General features: G+C 37.7%; 1 protein-coding gene across 1 annotated transcript; it reads left to right on the top strand.

Annotated features, from left to right (window-relative positions):
- The first annotated feature begins 3,807 nt into the window (after window positions 1-3,807).
- Window positions 3,808-16,247, top strand: LOC122330995 (cyclic nucleotide-gated cation channel beta-1-like). Its single transcript, XM_043228398.1, is given in 27 exon segments — window positions 3,808-3,842; window positions 3,931-4,006; window positions 4,089-4,113; window positions 5,672-5,966; window positions 6,697-6,837; window positions 7,313-7,372; window positions 8,087-8,345; window positions 8,619-8,652; window positions 8,884-9,445; window positions 9,447-9,673; window positions 9,928-10,093; window positions 10,372-10,470; window positions 10,620-10,774; window positions 10,991-11,188; window positions 11,548-11,756; window positions 11,835-11,885; window positions 11,988-12,074; window positions 12,168-12,232; window positions 12,331-12,453; window positions 12,800-12,941; window positions 13,030-13,189; window positions 13,283-13,380; window positions 13,677-13,760; window positions 13,877-13,995; window positions 14,082-14,228; window positions 14,394-14,586; window positions 14,743-16,247. Coding segments are annotated over 27 exon segments (3,984 nt in total). The 5' UTR covers window positions 3,808-3,813; the 3' UTR covers window positions 14,923-16,247.
- Window positions 16,248-16,692: the final 445 nt, after the last annotated feature.

Raw genomic sequence — 16,692 nt, 5'->3', positions numbered from 1 at the left:
TATGATCAGTGTTGAAAACAACTGTGATACTACGCTGATGAGCAGAAAATTTTACAAATTTTATTTTTTTGAATTTGTAACTATTTAAATGTCATTACTTTTTTTATCAGTTTATTGCATTGTTTTTTTTTAATCACCCCCAAACCTCTGAAAATGATAATCTACAAATACATTCTTAATATTTAAGGTTGTTACCTTTGGGACTAATATGAAATAATAATATATATAATAATATATATATATATATATATATATATATATATATATATAAAAATTTGCATTAGCCAAAAATTATATTAACTATAAAATTCCACAAATGCTGTTATTGTAAAGTCTTACAAACTAACAAATAAATGTAAATTTATATAAGATTTTAAAAACACAACCTGCAAGTGCTCAAAAAATAATATTTTACTAAAACACAAATCAAAAAGACTTTGTTTACACACAAAACTACTTGGAATTGCATTCACTTATGAATTTTCACAATTTTAGATGCTACCACACGTGATTAGCATTTTGGTCTTCAGGGCTAAACTTGCTTGGTGTGTTTTGCTTTGCGTGAAACATTTAGATTAAGAGTAAAAAGATCAAATTAGTGATTAACTGACTTTTGCTTGACTTCCTGAACACCGCTTGCTATGCAACCTACTGCTAATCGTTTGAATGGCTGCCATATACTGGGTCCGCCATACTGGGTCTTTCATAACATCATATTTTATGTAAGACAATTGGCTGCAAAATAATTTTGGAGCGAGCCTGTCGTGAGAACTAGCCTGCAGACCAGCAAAAAACACTTTCATTGTTCTCCATCAAGCTTATCAAACCTCTTGTGTTTGCTAAAGGATGTGGCAAACGTGACATCACTCTATGTCTAAAAGTGTTGTGGGGTTTCCCTGGAAAAGCGCCCTAATAGTTAGGATGAATAGAAACTTCTCTGGGCTTTCCCAAGGATGAAATCCTTGTCCTGGAAGCAACTCCATTTAAACATTGTCAACTGAAGCATATGACACAAGAATTAGCTCTGAAGGAGGGTCCAGGGTTTTAAGTTAAGCTTGACAAGGATGAAACATAATTAACTGTAACTTATTTCAGGTTAGAACCGACTACCTGTTCACTGAAACAGTGGGAGTTTATGGCATTTTTCCATAGCTTATTTCATCACCAGAGCGTATTTATTAATTTTACTGAGTTTTTCCTTCCCTCAGGATGTTTAACTGGGTGGTGAAGGTCGTACCACATCCTCCCGATACACAGGAGGATCTGGGGGAGGAAGCGATCGCTGAGGTAAACCCACAAGCCCATTAACATGGACTCATAATGCACAGCTCACAAATATCTGTGAGTCTGTTTAACAGTGCAAATAATCTGACTGACACTAAAAGGGGTCATGACCTACAAGTGTTTTAGTGTTTTACAGACATGAATTCAAAATTTATGTAGCCTACTTATTTGTAGTTACCTGGCCCAGTGGTTAATGGACTTTGACATAATGAGCTATAGTGCTCATGTGAATAATATAAGTTTGAATCTTGCTTGCAACATATTCTAAACCCACTCCCTTTTCCACACCTTATCATGTCCCGCCTTCCCTTTCTATATTATATCTAAAACTGCTAAAAAGGCCAAAAATAATTTAGAAAATCAATCTGAATGTAACTTCATTAATGCCTATATATACTAATCCTGTTTATTAATTATTTTCTTGCTGTTGCATTTATGTCCTCTCATATAACAAACCTCTAATTCTGTCGAATCTCCCTTTGAAGAATGGAAAAACATCAAATCGAGGTACATTTACAGCACTCTTACTGATTTAATATGTTGTAACAAGATTGTTTGTTAAATTTACTGTAAAATGTATAGTCAGACGTTATATTAGGGGCCTTAAAATGTACTAACATAGTAAGTAATAGTAACATAGACTACTGCTTTTCTGCTAATGAGTTTAGGTTTTATATAGGATTTTTATTTTTATATAGGAGTTATATAGGAATGTTACAAGGAGCAACACATAATGAGCATATGGCATCAAAAGATTCAGTAGATATAGTTAAGGCCAACTAATATAAAGTATAGCACTGTCCATATGTACCACAGTACTGGAAAATATAGTATACTAATGTCACGTATCACTCACATGCAGACAAGTTCAATTCAGCCAAAACAGGCAGAGAGGAAGACCAATCATCTCAAACGTCAAAGGACAGGTGAGTCTTGACCAATCTTTCCTGTAAAGTATACACAAAAGATATGTTCTGACTGTTTGGACATGAAACATGCTCAAATCTTTTTGTTTCAGTGCTCAGAGTGGTATGTTGAACTGGATCTCCAACGGTTTTGCAAGCGCACTGCCCCAGCCTGCAGGAAGTCCTCTTCTTACGAGAGCCAACCCTGATGCTAAAGTATTGATTTCATGTCAACTAATGTAGTTTGATATTTGATACCATTTGGTCTTGCAATTTACTGTGCACTTTTTTTTATTTTGCAGTCACTTCAGGATGAAGCTTCTATGGACAGGTAAGGCAATGAATATCAAAACATCAGTCTGCTGGGGAATCACTGTGCATGTGTTTGACAGCGCTGAGTATGTACAGTGAGCTCTCTCTGTCTGCCAGGGCTGGAGTTATTGGCTGGATCTCACAGGGAATTGGAAAGGTGGTTCCGCAACCTGATGAGAAATACATACGAGATGAGGCTCCGGATTCTGAAGAAGCCACTGAGGTTAGAAAACTCTGCGCCAGTGATTCTCAATTTCAGTCCTCGAGGAACACCGCACTGAACATTTTATATGTCTCTCTTATCTGACACACTCAGTTCAGTTCATGGATCTCTCTCCTAACAAGCTGATTCTTTCAATCAGGTGTGTTAAATAAGGGAGACATACAACATTTTCAGAGCAGGGGGCCCCCGAAGAATGGAGTTGAGAACCACTTAATATATGATTAAAAGCTTGCAGTTAATTTTCTAATATTTAGCATTTTAAAAACATATTATTTAAAATAATTAATTATCAAATCAGTGTATCAATTGGAAACCTATCTAAAAAAGAAAAGTTCAAGACAAACTTCTGAAACCATTTATTAATTTTCTTTTCTATTTACTTCAGGTTTATGAAGCTAAGGACCTCCCAGGTGTGTATCAGTCAGTCGAAAACCGTTGAAATAAGAAACTTCATATATTTACTGTGAATCTCTTACACCAGATGAGGAGCCTTTGGCACATATACCAGTAGTAGAGCTGGTGTCAGAAGACGAGGGGTCTGAGGTGGATCCAGCCGAGCAGTTCCCTCCTAGGTGAGTGCCATTCTGTGAAGCATATGGGGGGAGCGGGAAAGGTGATATATTGGATGCAAATTGGGTGTCTTAAAAGAATAATTCACCCCAAAATTTTAATTCTGTCATCATTTACTCACCCTTGAGTAGTTCCAAATCCGTATGAATTTCCGTATGAACACAAAGGAATTAATTTTGCAGAAAGATTGTAACCAGGCTGTTTTGGGTCACTACTGACTTCCATAGCATGAACAAAAATACTATGGAAGTCAATGGTGACCCAAAACAGCCTGGTTGTGTGTATTTCAAACAGTGTAATGAACTGGATAAAGAGCGGCTTCCAAAATGCCATACCGCATCATGTGACCAGACCCCCAAATTCTAGTTCTTCCACCCCGAGGTCATCACAGTGCTCAAACAAAGGTATTTTAACCATATCTAATGCTATAAAATAACTATATTTTTAACAATTGTAACTGTTTAGCTTCATATTTGCTTTGGTTCAGTTTATTCACCTCCTCCAGAGTCAATAACCAGCATGACAGAGATCGATTCAAAAACTCCCGGGTGAGTCACGTCAAATTTAATTCTATTAAATTTTGCAATTGCTTACTGGAAAATTGGCTTAGACGTCCACTTCATGTCCCATTTTCAGCATGGTGGGCTGGATTGTTCAGGGTCTGGGCCTTTCGATGCCACAGCCAGCGCTTAAAAACAAAGAAGGATGTTTGGTAAATGAGGTGTAAAGCTTTGACGTTATTAGCTCAGGTTTAATACATGTTTCTCGATACTGACTCCCTTTCTTTCCATCAGGAGGACGGGAAGGTTGTGCAAAATGGTGAGTAAGATGTTCCTCTTTCAACGCTGTTTACACAGTTTTTAATAACAAACTCGGTTTGTTTCCTGGAAACTCTAGTGGTTTCAGTAGAATACGAAAACACAAAGATCACTGCATGGGTAACAACATGACCCACTCTGTGAGACATCAAAATAGAAGTAGAAAAACTTCAGGGTGAGCGGTTCTGTTACAGTGTAGGACAAACTCATAACTCAGTCCATCTTCTCCTTCTGTTACAGGGGAGAGGACACTGAGAACCTTTTAAACAAAAGGAGAGAGAGCAACAGACAAATGGACAGTGAAGACAGATGCATTTGAAGAACAACAGTGACTTTGTAGCTTTCTTGAAGGCACAGGCAGCTATGAAAATCTACTGAATGTAATGCCCGACTTTCTCTGTACTGTATGACAAACATATTTTTAATAAGCTTTATGTTTATCTTACTGCGTAACTAGCCAAAAGCATATCTATTTTTTAAAACCCTTTATGTTTGACTTAAACTCTCAGCTGTATGAATAGCTGGCATCTCTCGGATGGGTGTTTGTTGTTGCTGCTGCAGTGATCTTTATAAAGTGACATTTAGTTTGGCTTGACTGTACTTGTCTTAAAGCATTTATGATCCTCATGAGATATAATTATCATACATTTTACTGCCAGTTTCCCTAATATGTGTTAAAAATGTACTCAAATGAAAACATGGTATTTTAAAAGGAGAAAAAGTTGCCTTGACTTATAATTGTGGCTACTCTGTGGCTGCTTTTCAGGCTGCTTTTAAGACATTAGCATTTAAAACTTTGGGGTCACCATCAATGTTTAAAACAGCTGTTTAATATTTTTCTGAAAACCATGATATTTTTTTTCCTGATACATTAATGCATTGCAAAAGAACAGCATTTATTTGAAATAGAACGTTTTTGTGACATTACCAATGTCTTTATCATCATTTTAAAGCATCCTTGCTGAATTAAAGTATTAATTTCTTTAAAAAAAAAAAATACTGACCCCAAACTTTTGAACAGTAGCATACAATTACTAGTGTACACACAATGTTTTGAATTATTATTATTTAATCTGTGTATTTAATTTATTTTCATATTTTATATACTTAATGTTATTGTAATATTGCATTTTATTAATAAAGGAATATCATAATTGCACTCATGTGTAACGGGTCTCTATTGGCATAATAGTCCTTGGAAAAAACGCATAGAGATAACTTTACTATCAACCACAGTAGACAACCATAAGTAATAAAATAAACAAGAAAATATTTGAGAGCATTTGAAATGATATCCTTTTATAATATACCTTTACTTAATCTTACAAATGTTTCCTACTTTCTGAACACTCAAATCTAATACGTCCTGATGTCTGAAATGTTAAAATTATTAAAGCAAAACTTATTGCAAATTATAGACCTGCATAACTCTTCTGTTCAAAAATGCCTCATTACATTACAATGAAAATAAAATATCATACACAACAGAATCACGTCACGATTGTTTTATTGCTAATGTGACGTTTTAAAAAGGTTCTCAAGCGTGGCTGTGTCTTCAGCAGGCAGTGCTCGGTCAGCTCCCGGAGACCTCGTTCTTGAGGAGGTCGACTCTGAAGATGAAGCTCAAGAAAAGTATACATGTCCAACAGCGAACTCACTGCCAAATTCACAACCTCAGTCCCAACCACAAACACCTTGGTCACCGGAACAGTCTCTTCCACTGAGCGTCACCACACCCTCACAAGCACACATAGAACTGGAGGACGCAGAAACTCAAACTGCACGATGGACGCCCATGATAGAGAACATCAGGAGAGAGGCGGAGGACACCGCCATATTAATTATGGAGGAACGGTAATACATTTCTCTCTTGCTGGAAGTACAGTGGCAGCTTGATGATCAAGTGAAGTAACAGACTTAAAGATCACCCAGGAATAACATATGCTGAGGATTTATTTGCCCTCAAGACATCCAAGATGTACAAGAGTTTATTTCTTATTCATAACAGATTTCATGACATTTTGCATTGTCACTTGCTCACCAGTGATTCCTCTGCAGTGAATGGGTGCCGTCAGAATGAGAGTCCAAACATGTTTTTAAGAAACAAGTCCATCATCAAGGCATTTTCAAATCGCTTCCAGCTAAAATACTAATCCTCTATCCATAATATAACTTTAAAAACACTCTTCTGAATTAAGGGAGAAATAAACAAACCACTGTTTACAAGCGAAAACTGTCCAAATTAGTTCTTTATGAATTTGATGGTGGATTTTGATGCAAGACCTCAATAGGAGATAAAAAACTGGATTTGTTCACTTCTCAAGATGCTAATTGATGGACTGGGGTTACTTGTGGATTATTGTGATGGTTTTATTAGCTGTTTCAACTCTCAAATATTATTCTGACGGCACCCATTGACTGCAGGGGATCCATTGGTGAGCAAGTGATGTAATGCTGCATTTCTCCAAATATCTATGAAGAAACAAACTTATCTACATATTGGATGGCCTAAGAGTGAGTACATTTTCATTTGTGGGTCAACTATTGTTTTATGAGGTAAAAACAAGCCTTATTTGTGGTGCAGGTTGATACAGGAGCGTCTGGCGATGGCTCGGATGGCAGAGGAGGTGGCACGGCAGACAGCAGAGATGGCTGTCAGGGAGTTGGCACAGGCCCGGTTTGGCATTCAGACCATTGCAGAAGAGCCAGAAGATGTTGATCAAGAGTAATTCATGCACACCAAAAAAAAAAAATCAATCATACCAATACCTCTTTATGTGTGTGATAAATGTATATACTGTATATGCATATATTATATGCACACAAAAATATGTTGAAAACAAATTTTTGCTTTTAAATATATATATATATATATATGAATATATATATATATATATATATATATATATATATATATATATATAGTGGAAATTGCAATTCATTACCATTTAAGGAGTGGAGGAAGTGAGATTCCGAACTTCAAATATATTTAAAAAACTAAATAGTTACATTATACAAAAATATTTCAAATAAGTGCATACTTTTGAACTTTATATACATGGAATGTGGAAAAACTGTTGGATTTTCAGTGACCAATTCTAGAAATGTCACCCTTTGTCCCTCAAATATATATTAAATATATAGGTAACATCATATATGTATGTCAAACCTGTAATAACTTTTATTTTTCTGTGTCACAGATTACAAGTGCTACAGGAAGAGGAAAGTGATGTAGAAGTAATACGAAATCAAATTGCAGAGTAAGACATGCGAAAAAAGATTTACATTTTTATCATAGTTTCCATCAACTGTTCTCATGCTTTCCTTGTAGCGAACATGCTCCGTTTTGTATTTCTCTGTATGTTTAGGCTATTTCGTTGTCTCATAACAATATTGCCACAAGTAATTACAATTCACGCATTTCCGGTGCACTGCTTAATATTTCAACATTACGTCCGTGTCCTGGCAACCGCATGGCATCCCATAGAGGCACCTCTGCGGTTGCTATAGTAACTAATCGCTCCTATGATGCTTGTTTTCTGTCTCGTCTCTGCGAAGGATGGCGCAGATTCCTCACTTCCAAAATGAACATTTTTATCGTTCTAGTTAATCGCGTCAATATATCATACAACTTCCGTCGCGTTAATTTATAAACAAACGGCACAAAAATGGATGGATATGGACACTGCGTTACCTGATGCGCTCAGAAACCGCGTCTTTCAGAGTAAGTTCATTAACGTTGTGATAACACGACGGTAACGCGTCAAGCCAGTTGACAGTTTATAATATTTAGCAAATGTTTAAAATTATTTTTGGAAATCAAAATGGTCACATCCCAGTCTGTTGTTGCTCCATCGTGCGAAAATTGTGCTTATGTGAGTGAGTTTATTTATAGCTGACACAAATGTGTTGGTTGCTTACCTGATTAGCTTGTTGCTTATATAATGTCTGCGTCATGGCTTGTGTTTCTACAGGTGCCAGGTACCTTCAGTTAAGGAGTTTCTTCCAGAAGGACAAGAGGCAGAGGCTGTAGACACTGCTTTTACAGTTCAAACCCCTGTGGAGGAGTTCAAGTCCTCTTCACCTCTACAAGAGGAACCAGAGCCAGAGCCTGAGGAGCTTCATGACGAGGAGGAGCTCAGGGACTCCACTGAAGCAGAAGAAGAACCTGAGCCGATCACTCAGCAACCTCAGTCTATTACCAGCACCTCTGCCTCACCAACTGATTCACAGGTATTTCATGAATACTCTCCATCTAACTTTAAACTTGGACTAGACTTCTTGTTAGTTCTCCAGCTTTATCTCTCTTACATTGTTTTTTTTTTTTTTTTTTTTTGACTTATGCATATTATTTAGTGTGTACACCATGTACATAATGTCTTAATAAAGTATACTTTGCTCACAAGCACATTACTGAAGTAATTACTTTTTTTCTTGGTATTAGTGCAGATTGTGTGTTACAATTAAAATAAATGTCTCAAATTCTTATTATTTTGCTTTATGTAGGTGGAGAGTACAGCTTCTGAAGAAGAAAGCAGTGGTAAGTGTTCATTTCAGTAATTCAGAAGAGATAATTTAAACACACAGATGCTAACGTGATAAAAAGCCACAGAATGAAATCCCAACTGACGTCATTTATTTATTTTTTATTATAACACAATGGAAATAAGCCACAACGCAATAAATGAATAAATATATGACAGAGCATCAAGTATTGTAGACATTTCATGTAACATACAATATATTTAACTATGTGTTGCTGTGCCCACAGCTCCTACCAGATGCGATGCACTGAAGAGATGTTTCATGCGTGTACCATATGCACCACAGGCCCTTGACAACTTTAGCCAGTTCCTGACAGACATCGGCTTCACTTTGCCCAAAGTGCCTTCCATGCCCAATCTGCCCCCTGCTCTCTCTCAAATCACCCAACAGCTGCCATCACTCCCTCCCCAACTGGCACAGCTACCGCAACAAATTTCCCAGCGATTCTCCAAAATCACCCCACAATTCCCAAACCAGACGCTTTTTAGTGCTCCTCATTTTCCAAGTGTCCCCGTGCAGTTATCCAGCCTTTCACAACAGCTGTCCAACATTCCGCAACAAATTTCAAACCTCCCACAAAAGGTATCCAACTTTCCCCAAAGGTTCACCAGCATTCCACGGTTTTCCATCCTTCCACAACAGGTCTCCAACATTCCGCAACAACTCTCCAGCATTCCACAAAAAATATCCAGCATTCCACAAAAGATAACTAGCATTCCACAGTGTGCCCAGCAGTGTTTCTCCAACATTCAAAGCCGCCTCAAACTTAGGCCAGAACAGGATGCCCAAGGAGCAACCACAGAAGAGTAGGGATCTGGAGTTGGACCGTCTTGTCCGCCAGTCCCCGCTCCAATCCCCCCGTACCCCTTCACCCTCTTCCCCAAGCTCAGTCCTAGACTTGCCCAATGTGCCCTCTTACCCCCGTCTGCCACCCATCACCCCTTCCAGGCAGTTATCTGGCGTTTCCAACCCTGCCTTCCACGTTGAGGACAACCCCACTTCTGCTAGACCCTCAGGTGATCCACATTGTCGCCTTTTTTGTTAGACTAGTCTATGCTATGCTTTTCTTGTGCCTTGCTGCCAAATGTGACTTAGAGAAAATTAGGTTGTGGGTGCCTGTAGTGTCCAAAGTGACCTCTTTATGTTGCAACCATTGACCTCATTCTCTAAGGTCTGTTTTACCTCAAGGTAAGTCTCAGAGGATGTTACTGAAGGTGTCAGTGTCAAGATTCCTTGTGTGTTTCTTTATCGAGTGTCATTTAATCTCCAGTGAGCTCCAGACTGAGTGTGCACCCAGCTGTGAATGTCGAAGATGTCGACTCAGACCGAGGGAAAGGAGGAAGACGATCTCGCCCAATACCACCAATAATAAACCCACAGGACCCTAACCTCAAAACCCTCACTGTCCCTGGTGCCCGTAAAGCCAATCGGACCAGGTAAATCTGCCTTGTCTGATTAATCAATGTGAGTGTAGAGAGGTTAAATTAGCAATATTTTACAGGCAAAAAGATCTGATGAGATTGGATTTCCGACAATGGCATATGTGACCACACTTAAAGAGTACATATAAAGGACTTGACATTTCATAACATAAAGCCCAATTTATACTTCACGTTTTAAAGAAACTTCCACTTTCGCACTGTCTGGGGTTTACAAATGTTCTGCGAAAAATTTTGTTTTTTTTTTATAACACGGTCTTGTTGTCTTCTTACAGCAAGAGACTTTACTCACAAGATGATGAGGAAGAAGAGGAGTTAGAAACTGCAGTCCGGGCATGGCCAAGCCAGAGTAGCATCTCAAGCGCAGATGATGGGTAACAAAAAAATACTCCTTTAAAATGTGAAATTAACATGATTGCAGGCTAATTGCAAATTGTGTTGATTGTCTCCAATGTGATTTGGAAAACCCAAATTGTTTAGGTGATTAATTTTTTAAATGTAGTATTTATCCTTTTGTCTTCAGGCTAAATCAGCGGCCAACCTCTTCAGCCAGCCAAACTAGTACTGTAGTAAATGAGAGGTTACAGGAGCTGGTCAAGCTGTTTAAAGAGAGAACAGAGCGAGTTAAAGAAAAGCTGATCGATCCAGATAACTCAGATGATGAAACACCACCTGCCTGTGAGTTAAACCCACGATATCACACCAAGTGGCATTTATTATAAAGATTGTCAGGAGATGCTAGCAAAAATCCTATCAAATTTGATACTTATAAATGAGTCTGCTGACAAAATTCATATAATGTGCTTAATTATGTGACTTTAGTGTACACATACTTTTGAGGGCAGTTACAGTTTCAAAGTGTAAGTACCAAACAATATTGTCTTTTATGAACAGCCCCAGCCAAGCAAGCTCCAGCTCCTCCTCCTCCTTCTGAACCTCCAGCAGAGCAGAAAACAGAGCAGGAGGTACCGGAGGCTCCTGCTGAGAAAGAAGAGGAGAAAACAAAGCTCCTATGCTGTAAACTGAAACCTCAATCCAGGATTGGTCGGCTTCTGCAGTACCGTTTTCCATCCAGCATCGACCCCTTCACCAGTGAGCGATCCTCCTGTCTCCTGCACTCCTCTCATCTCTTTGTAATCCTGAACACTAACCTACAACTTTCTACATTTTAGCTGTCTTGGCATTCCATACTCGAACATAAATCTGATTAGTTACTCATTTTTCTTATTTTTTTGTTCTGTTCTCACACCAAATTCCTTGAAGCCTTTGGTAACTAAGCATTAGGTTTAGAAATGCTAAAATAAAATGTGTGCTTTTGTGTAAAGGAATACATTTGGTGCACAAAACATTCATTTAAATCATTCCAATTTCCAATATTCTTTTAGTGCACTGCAATATTTGTTTTATATGAACCATTTAAGCAGTCTTCCATTGCTCTGTATTCTTTGTAGATCTCATCTACGTACTTTGGCTGTTTTGCGTGTCTTTGGCGTTTAACTGGAACGCGTGGATGATTCCTGTGCGTTGGGCTTTTCCATATCAAACACCGGATAACATCCATATTTGGCTGTTGATTGACTACTTATGTGATGCCGTTTACATACTGGACATCCTTGCCTTTCAACCCAGACTGCAGTTTGTTCGTCATGGAGACCTTGTGGTAAATATAGACAAGCAAAATATTAGAGTAAAATGAATGGGTTTTTTCACCCTGTGTTCTAAAAAAAAATGTTTTCAGACCGGCAAGAAAGAGATGAGAAATAATTACATCAAAGCTGTACGATTCAAGGTAGTGAGATATTTATGATGTTTCATTAAATACAAATTTGATGCTCTGAGATACTGGACATATTATGCAGTCACTCTGAGGATATCATTTCCTATGTTGCAGCTGGATGTGTTCAGTCTACTTCCTCTGGAGCTTCTCTACTTCAAAACAGGGATTAATCCACTTCTGCGCTTACCCAGGATCCTGAAGGCAAGCTGATACTCTGACCGTCTAACTGGACTTTAGAAAGATCAGTCCATGATGAACTTGGCTAATTCTTTAATGCGTCCTTCCTTTGTGCAGTTCATGTCTTTCTTTGAGTTCAACAAGCGTCTGGAAGCTATACTGACCAACGCTTACGTTTACAGGTTAGATGTTAGCTGCTATAAACCTTTCTACTCAGAATCAGTTTAGCATTTTATTTGGCATGTTTATGCTCGTTCATATCTCTCATTTCATTTATCAGAGTTATTCGGACCACCACCTACTTGCTGTATGCCGTCCACTGCAATGCCTGTCTGTACTACTGGGGCTCTTCATATGAAGGTCTGGGTTTCTCAGATTGGACCTATGATGGGACCGGCAATAGGTAAGTGAATTATTTATGTTGTTAGCCTTCATTTAAATCTAATCTGTTTTTTTTTTTTTTTTTGCATCAAAAACATTTAAAAAAATTGACTTGCCTGTACCTTTTAGAATTATATATATGTAAATGATTTGTTATGATTGGCTGAAATTGATGCATAAACAAAAGGTTGTTTATTATAGTAGGTCAAACTGCTGCATAGTCATTAATTGTAAATGTACTTTTGAATTAAAATTATGGTGATTTAAAAATCTATATCTATCTTTCTTCTACAAGCCCTTTCAATTTCATATAATTTCATTTAATTTCATTATATTTCGATATAGCTACTTTATGTATCTTTTTTCAGTTATTTTCGCTGCTACTACTTTGCTGTGAAGACTTTGCTTACCATCGGTGGTCTGCCAGAACCCAAAACACTTTTTGAGATTGTGTTTCAGCTCATCAATTACTTTATTGGAGTGTTTGTGTTCTCCATCATGATTGGTCAGGTAAGGCCATTACCAATGTGTGAAAGGCATCACCTGACTGGTTTTCACTGGTGTTTTGTATCATTGATGGAAGCTTGTGTTGTCTCAGATGAGAGACGTTGTTGGTGCAGCGACTGCGGCTCAGACAAACTATCGTGCCTGTGTGGATAACACTGTGAAGTACATGGCCTCCTATCGCATCCCTAAAGATGTGCAGAACAGAGTGAAAACCTGGTACAGCTACACGTGGCAGTCCCAGGGCATGCTGGGTAAGATCATAAGACAGACATCAATGCCAAAATACAGGAATTAATACATAATGGTCAACTGGTAACATGAGATAAAATTGTGATTTTATGCAGATGAACAAGAGCTATTAGATCAACTACCTGACAAGATGAGGCTGGATATAGCAGTGGACGTCAGCTACAACATTATAAGTAAAGTGCCACTTTTCCAGGCAAGTGGGGAAAAAAAATTCAATTCTGCTTAAATTCGAATAAATATGGTAAATTGTACTGATTATATTTAAATAAATAATATATTGCTTATACATATAGTGTTTAAAAAAACGTAATTGAATTTAATTTGCGTAAACAATTGCTTCAGCTGGTGTTCAAATTTATACGTATAAATTTTATATCACTGAAGTATAGTTGTTGTTGCCTTAGGCTATCCACATTTGATTAAAAAAATCTTTAATCTTTGACTGTGTCGCTGTATTCCTTTTCCCCTGCATCATTGTGTCTTTCTCAGGGCTGTGATAGACAGATGATCTTCGACATGCTGAAGAGGCTCAGATCAGTGGTGTACCTCCCAGGAGACTATGTCTGCAAGAAGGCAAGAAGCATAAAGATTTTATCCTGCATGGCAGATCTCCATGTGCTGATGTTTGTGCAAACAAATCAGTTTAGTATTACATTAAAGGTAGAGATATATTAATATATTTATTACAGGATGAAGTGGGTCGTGAGATGTACATTATAAAGGCAGGGGAAGTCCAGGTAGTCGGTGGTCCCGATGGAAAGACAGTGTTTGTGACCCTGAAAGCAGGAGCTGTGTTTGGAGAGGTCAGGTAAGGGCTGCAGTGTCTACTTCTGTCAATACAAAATCCCTCATTGTCAAATTTGCTCTTAGTTAACGTCTTCTTCTCCAATACAGCTTGCTTGCTGTGGGTGGAGGAAACCGGCGGACAGCTAATGTGGTAGCACGTGGTTTTGCTAACCTCCTCATCTTGACCAAAAGGGACCTGAATGAGATCATGGTGCACTATCCAGAGTCCCAGAAACTGCTGCGCAAGAAAGCAAGGTGAGTGCAGATACTGGAAGGAAATACTGAGCCATAAAGAGTTCCCAATTTTTTACTTCCATTTTCCACTGTGATGAATCAAAGAGATTTCAATAGTATTTCACTAGGTAATTTTCCAGCCCAGCTTCTGTTCAAATAATCTGTGACCTGCTGTTTGCCCGTAAGGAAAATGGTGATGAAGGATAAAAAGCCTGCTGAGAAGAAAGAGGAAGAAAAGGAGCCCATACCGATTATTCCTCCTCGTGCCGAGACGCCCAGACTGTTAAAAGCTGCGCTGGAGATGACAGAAAAAACAGGAATGAAAGGGACATGGTCCAAACTTAAGGACAGGAGCAACAGATCAAGTGTCTCCTTGCAGGTACATATATAGAATTTGACCCAACAAAGTTTATTTACATTTAATTAATAATAATTTAGGGGTAAAAATTTATATATATATATATATATATATATATATATATAATATATAATAAATATTTATCAAACATATATCTTTCACTTCTTTCTTATGTAGCACTCCATCTCTTCCTCTGCGGCGCCCAACTCTCCAGTCCATGAAGCGCACTCAGATCAAGATGCAGACACTCTGTCTCAGATATCAGACAGCTCAATGCAAATCCCCACGACCCCCACCGATGTTGGAGACAGGAATGTATTTGCTGAAGACGGCCCAGCGGAGGAGGAAACTAAATAGAAAAGAAGTAATCCGGCGGCAAATAATGCGGCTACGAAATAACCCAGACAGCTGAGACCATCAAAATTATCTGCCGGACAATGTTGTGCTCAGCGTTTTGCTTCTGAAATGGGTCATGAGGTCAGATGCAGTCAGAGAACTCAGGAAAACTGTCTTCTCATTTTGTTTTCTCATGCAGAATATATATATATAAATGTAATAAGCATAACCCATGAGGTCTCCCCAGAATATCCGAATGCTTTTGGCTTTGGTCAGACGTCAGTTACTAATAAGTCAACTAATAATTATTTATCTCTTGATAAATAACGTGATGTAGATACTTCCACCTCTTTGCGTACCTAATTAAGAGCTATTGCATTAAAACAGACCTAAAATCTCATTTGCTTCTGTTAAGTGCCTTAATAAAGCCTGAACACTGTTAAGCACTGTACACACCCTCAGTGCTCACTGCTATATGAGTTCCTATATTTTTAGCAATATGTAGCATTTTGCCCCAGATTTAACTTACAGAGTTAACTTAAAAACGCAATACATTTCAGCTGTGTGGCCTGTTTGAAACACCGTAGGTCTAAACTAAAGATGTTACATTAATATGATATGCATATAAATATGTGACTTTTTTTTTGTATGTGTAAACTAAATCTTTTGGAATTATTGGTAGTCTTTCAGGTCGGTTAGATTCTCTGTGGGACATCCGTGCTGAAGATAATAGTGTCAAAGTGTTCAAATATGAGTAATTTTATTCCTCTGTTCATTATATCCAGATGTAGGGGGGAAAGTTTTTGCTGCCGTTAACTAAGTAAAATCAAATATTTAACAGCTTTTTGGAACCAGGAAGAGATGGGCAGAAGGTTTGAAAATGAAAATCGCCTTTTTTATATAAATTGTTTCTTATTTTTAATTACGTTTTTATAGTTTTTGTTTTTATAGCTTCCTTGATATATAAGTGTGCGTCAAACACTGGAAAAAGCTGTAGGAGAGTTGCGTGTAAAATTAAAAATATGCTTTTGAGCTAGCAGCTAGACATTATGTACAAGCTTTATTTATGAGTATTATTTACTCGTGTAAATGTTATTGATTGCTGGTACTGTTTATGATTTGTATTACATTGCTGTTGCAGAATGTTTAGTATGTTTAGTACATTTTGAGCAGCTGAAATGTTTTATGGCCTGGGTGACTCAACTGTAAATATTCATCTCTAGGTCAGTGTTCAGTGATTTGAAATTGTGTCAGAATTAAAGCAAGTGATTATATGGCTCTTTGTATAATCTTTGATGCTCCACTGTGCAATGTTTTTTTTCTTACACAGAAAAGCACAGAAAACTATTGTTACGATGATAGCACTAAAACAATACAATTATAAATCATCAAATGTTGTTACAAACTATTAGGAGGGTGCGAGAAATGACGTCAAAAGGTCTGTGGACAGACTGAAGAGCACTGTGCACTGTGTAACTTTTTACATAGTCAAAAAACATTAAATCTACCTATGTTAATGTTACTGTACAAACTACAATTCATTTTTAAAAATCACGATGAACTTTTTGCGCAATCTGCAGGGGCAAGTCTTTCAGCCTCATGCAGCATCCAGTCATGTGGATTACTATTAACACGACTGTTTTATGACCTCTGGTGGCGCCATCATGTTTAGACGAACCAAAAAATACACCACAGCTACCACATTTTTCGAGGTGGTGATTTTGTTTAAATTTGTATAGATAATGGGGTCATTAGAATAATTTTACGTTGTCCATCCATCCATCTTCTTCC

This window comes from Puntigrus tetrazona, chromosome 25, assembly GCF_018831695.1.
Source record: "Puntigrus tetrazona isolate hp1 chromosome 25, ASM1883169v1, whole genome shotgun sequence".
NCBI classification, from domain to species: domain Eukaryota; kingdom Metazoa; phylum Chordata; class Actinopteri; order Cypriniformes; family Cyprinidae; genus Puntigrus; species Puntigrus tetrazona.
The sequence above is the reverse complement of the archived record's forward strand: the minus strand, read 5'-3'. Positions and strand labels throughout refer to the sequence as shown.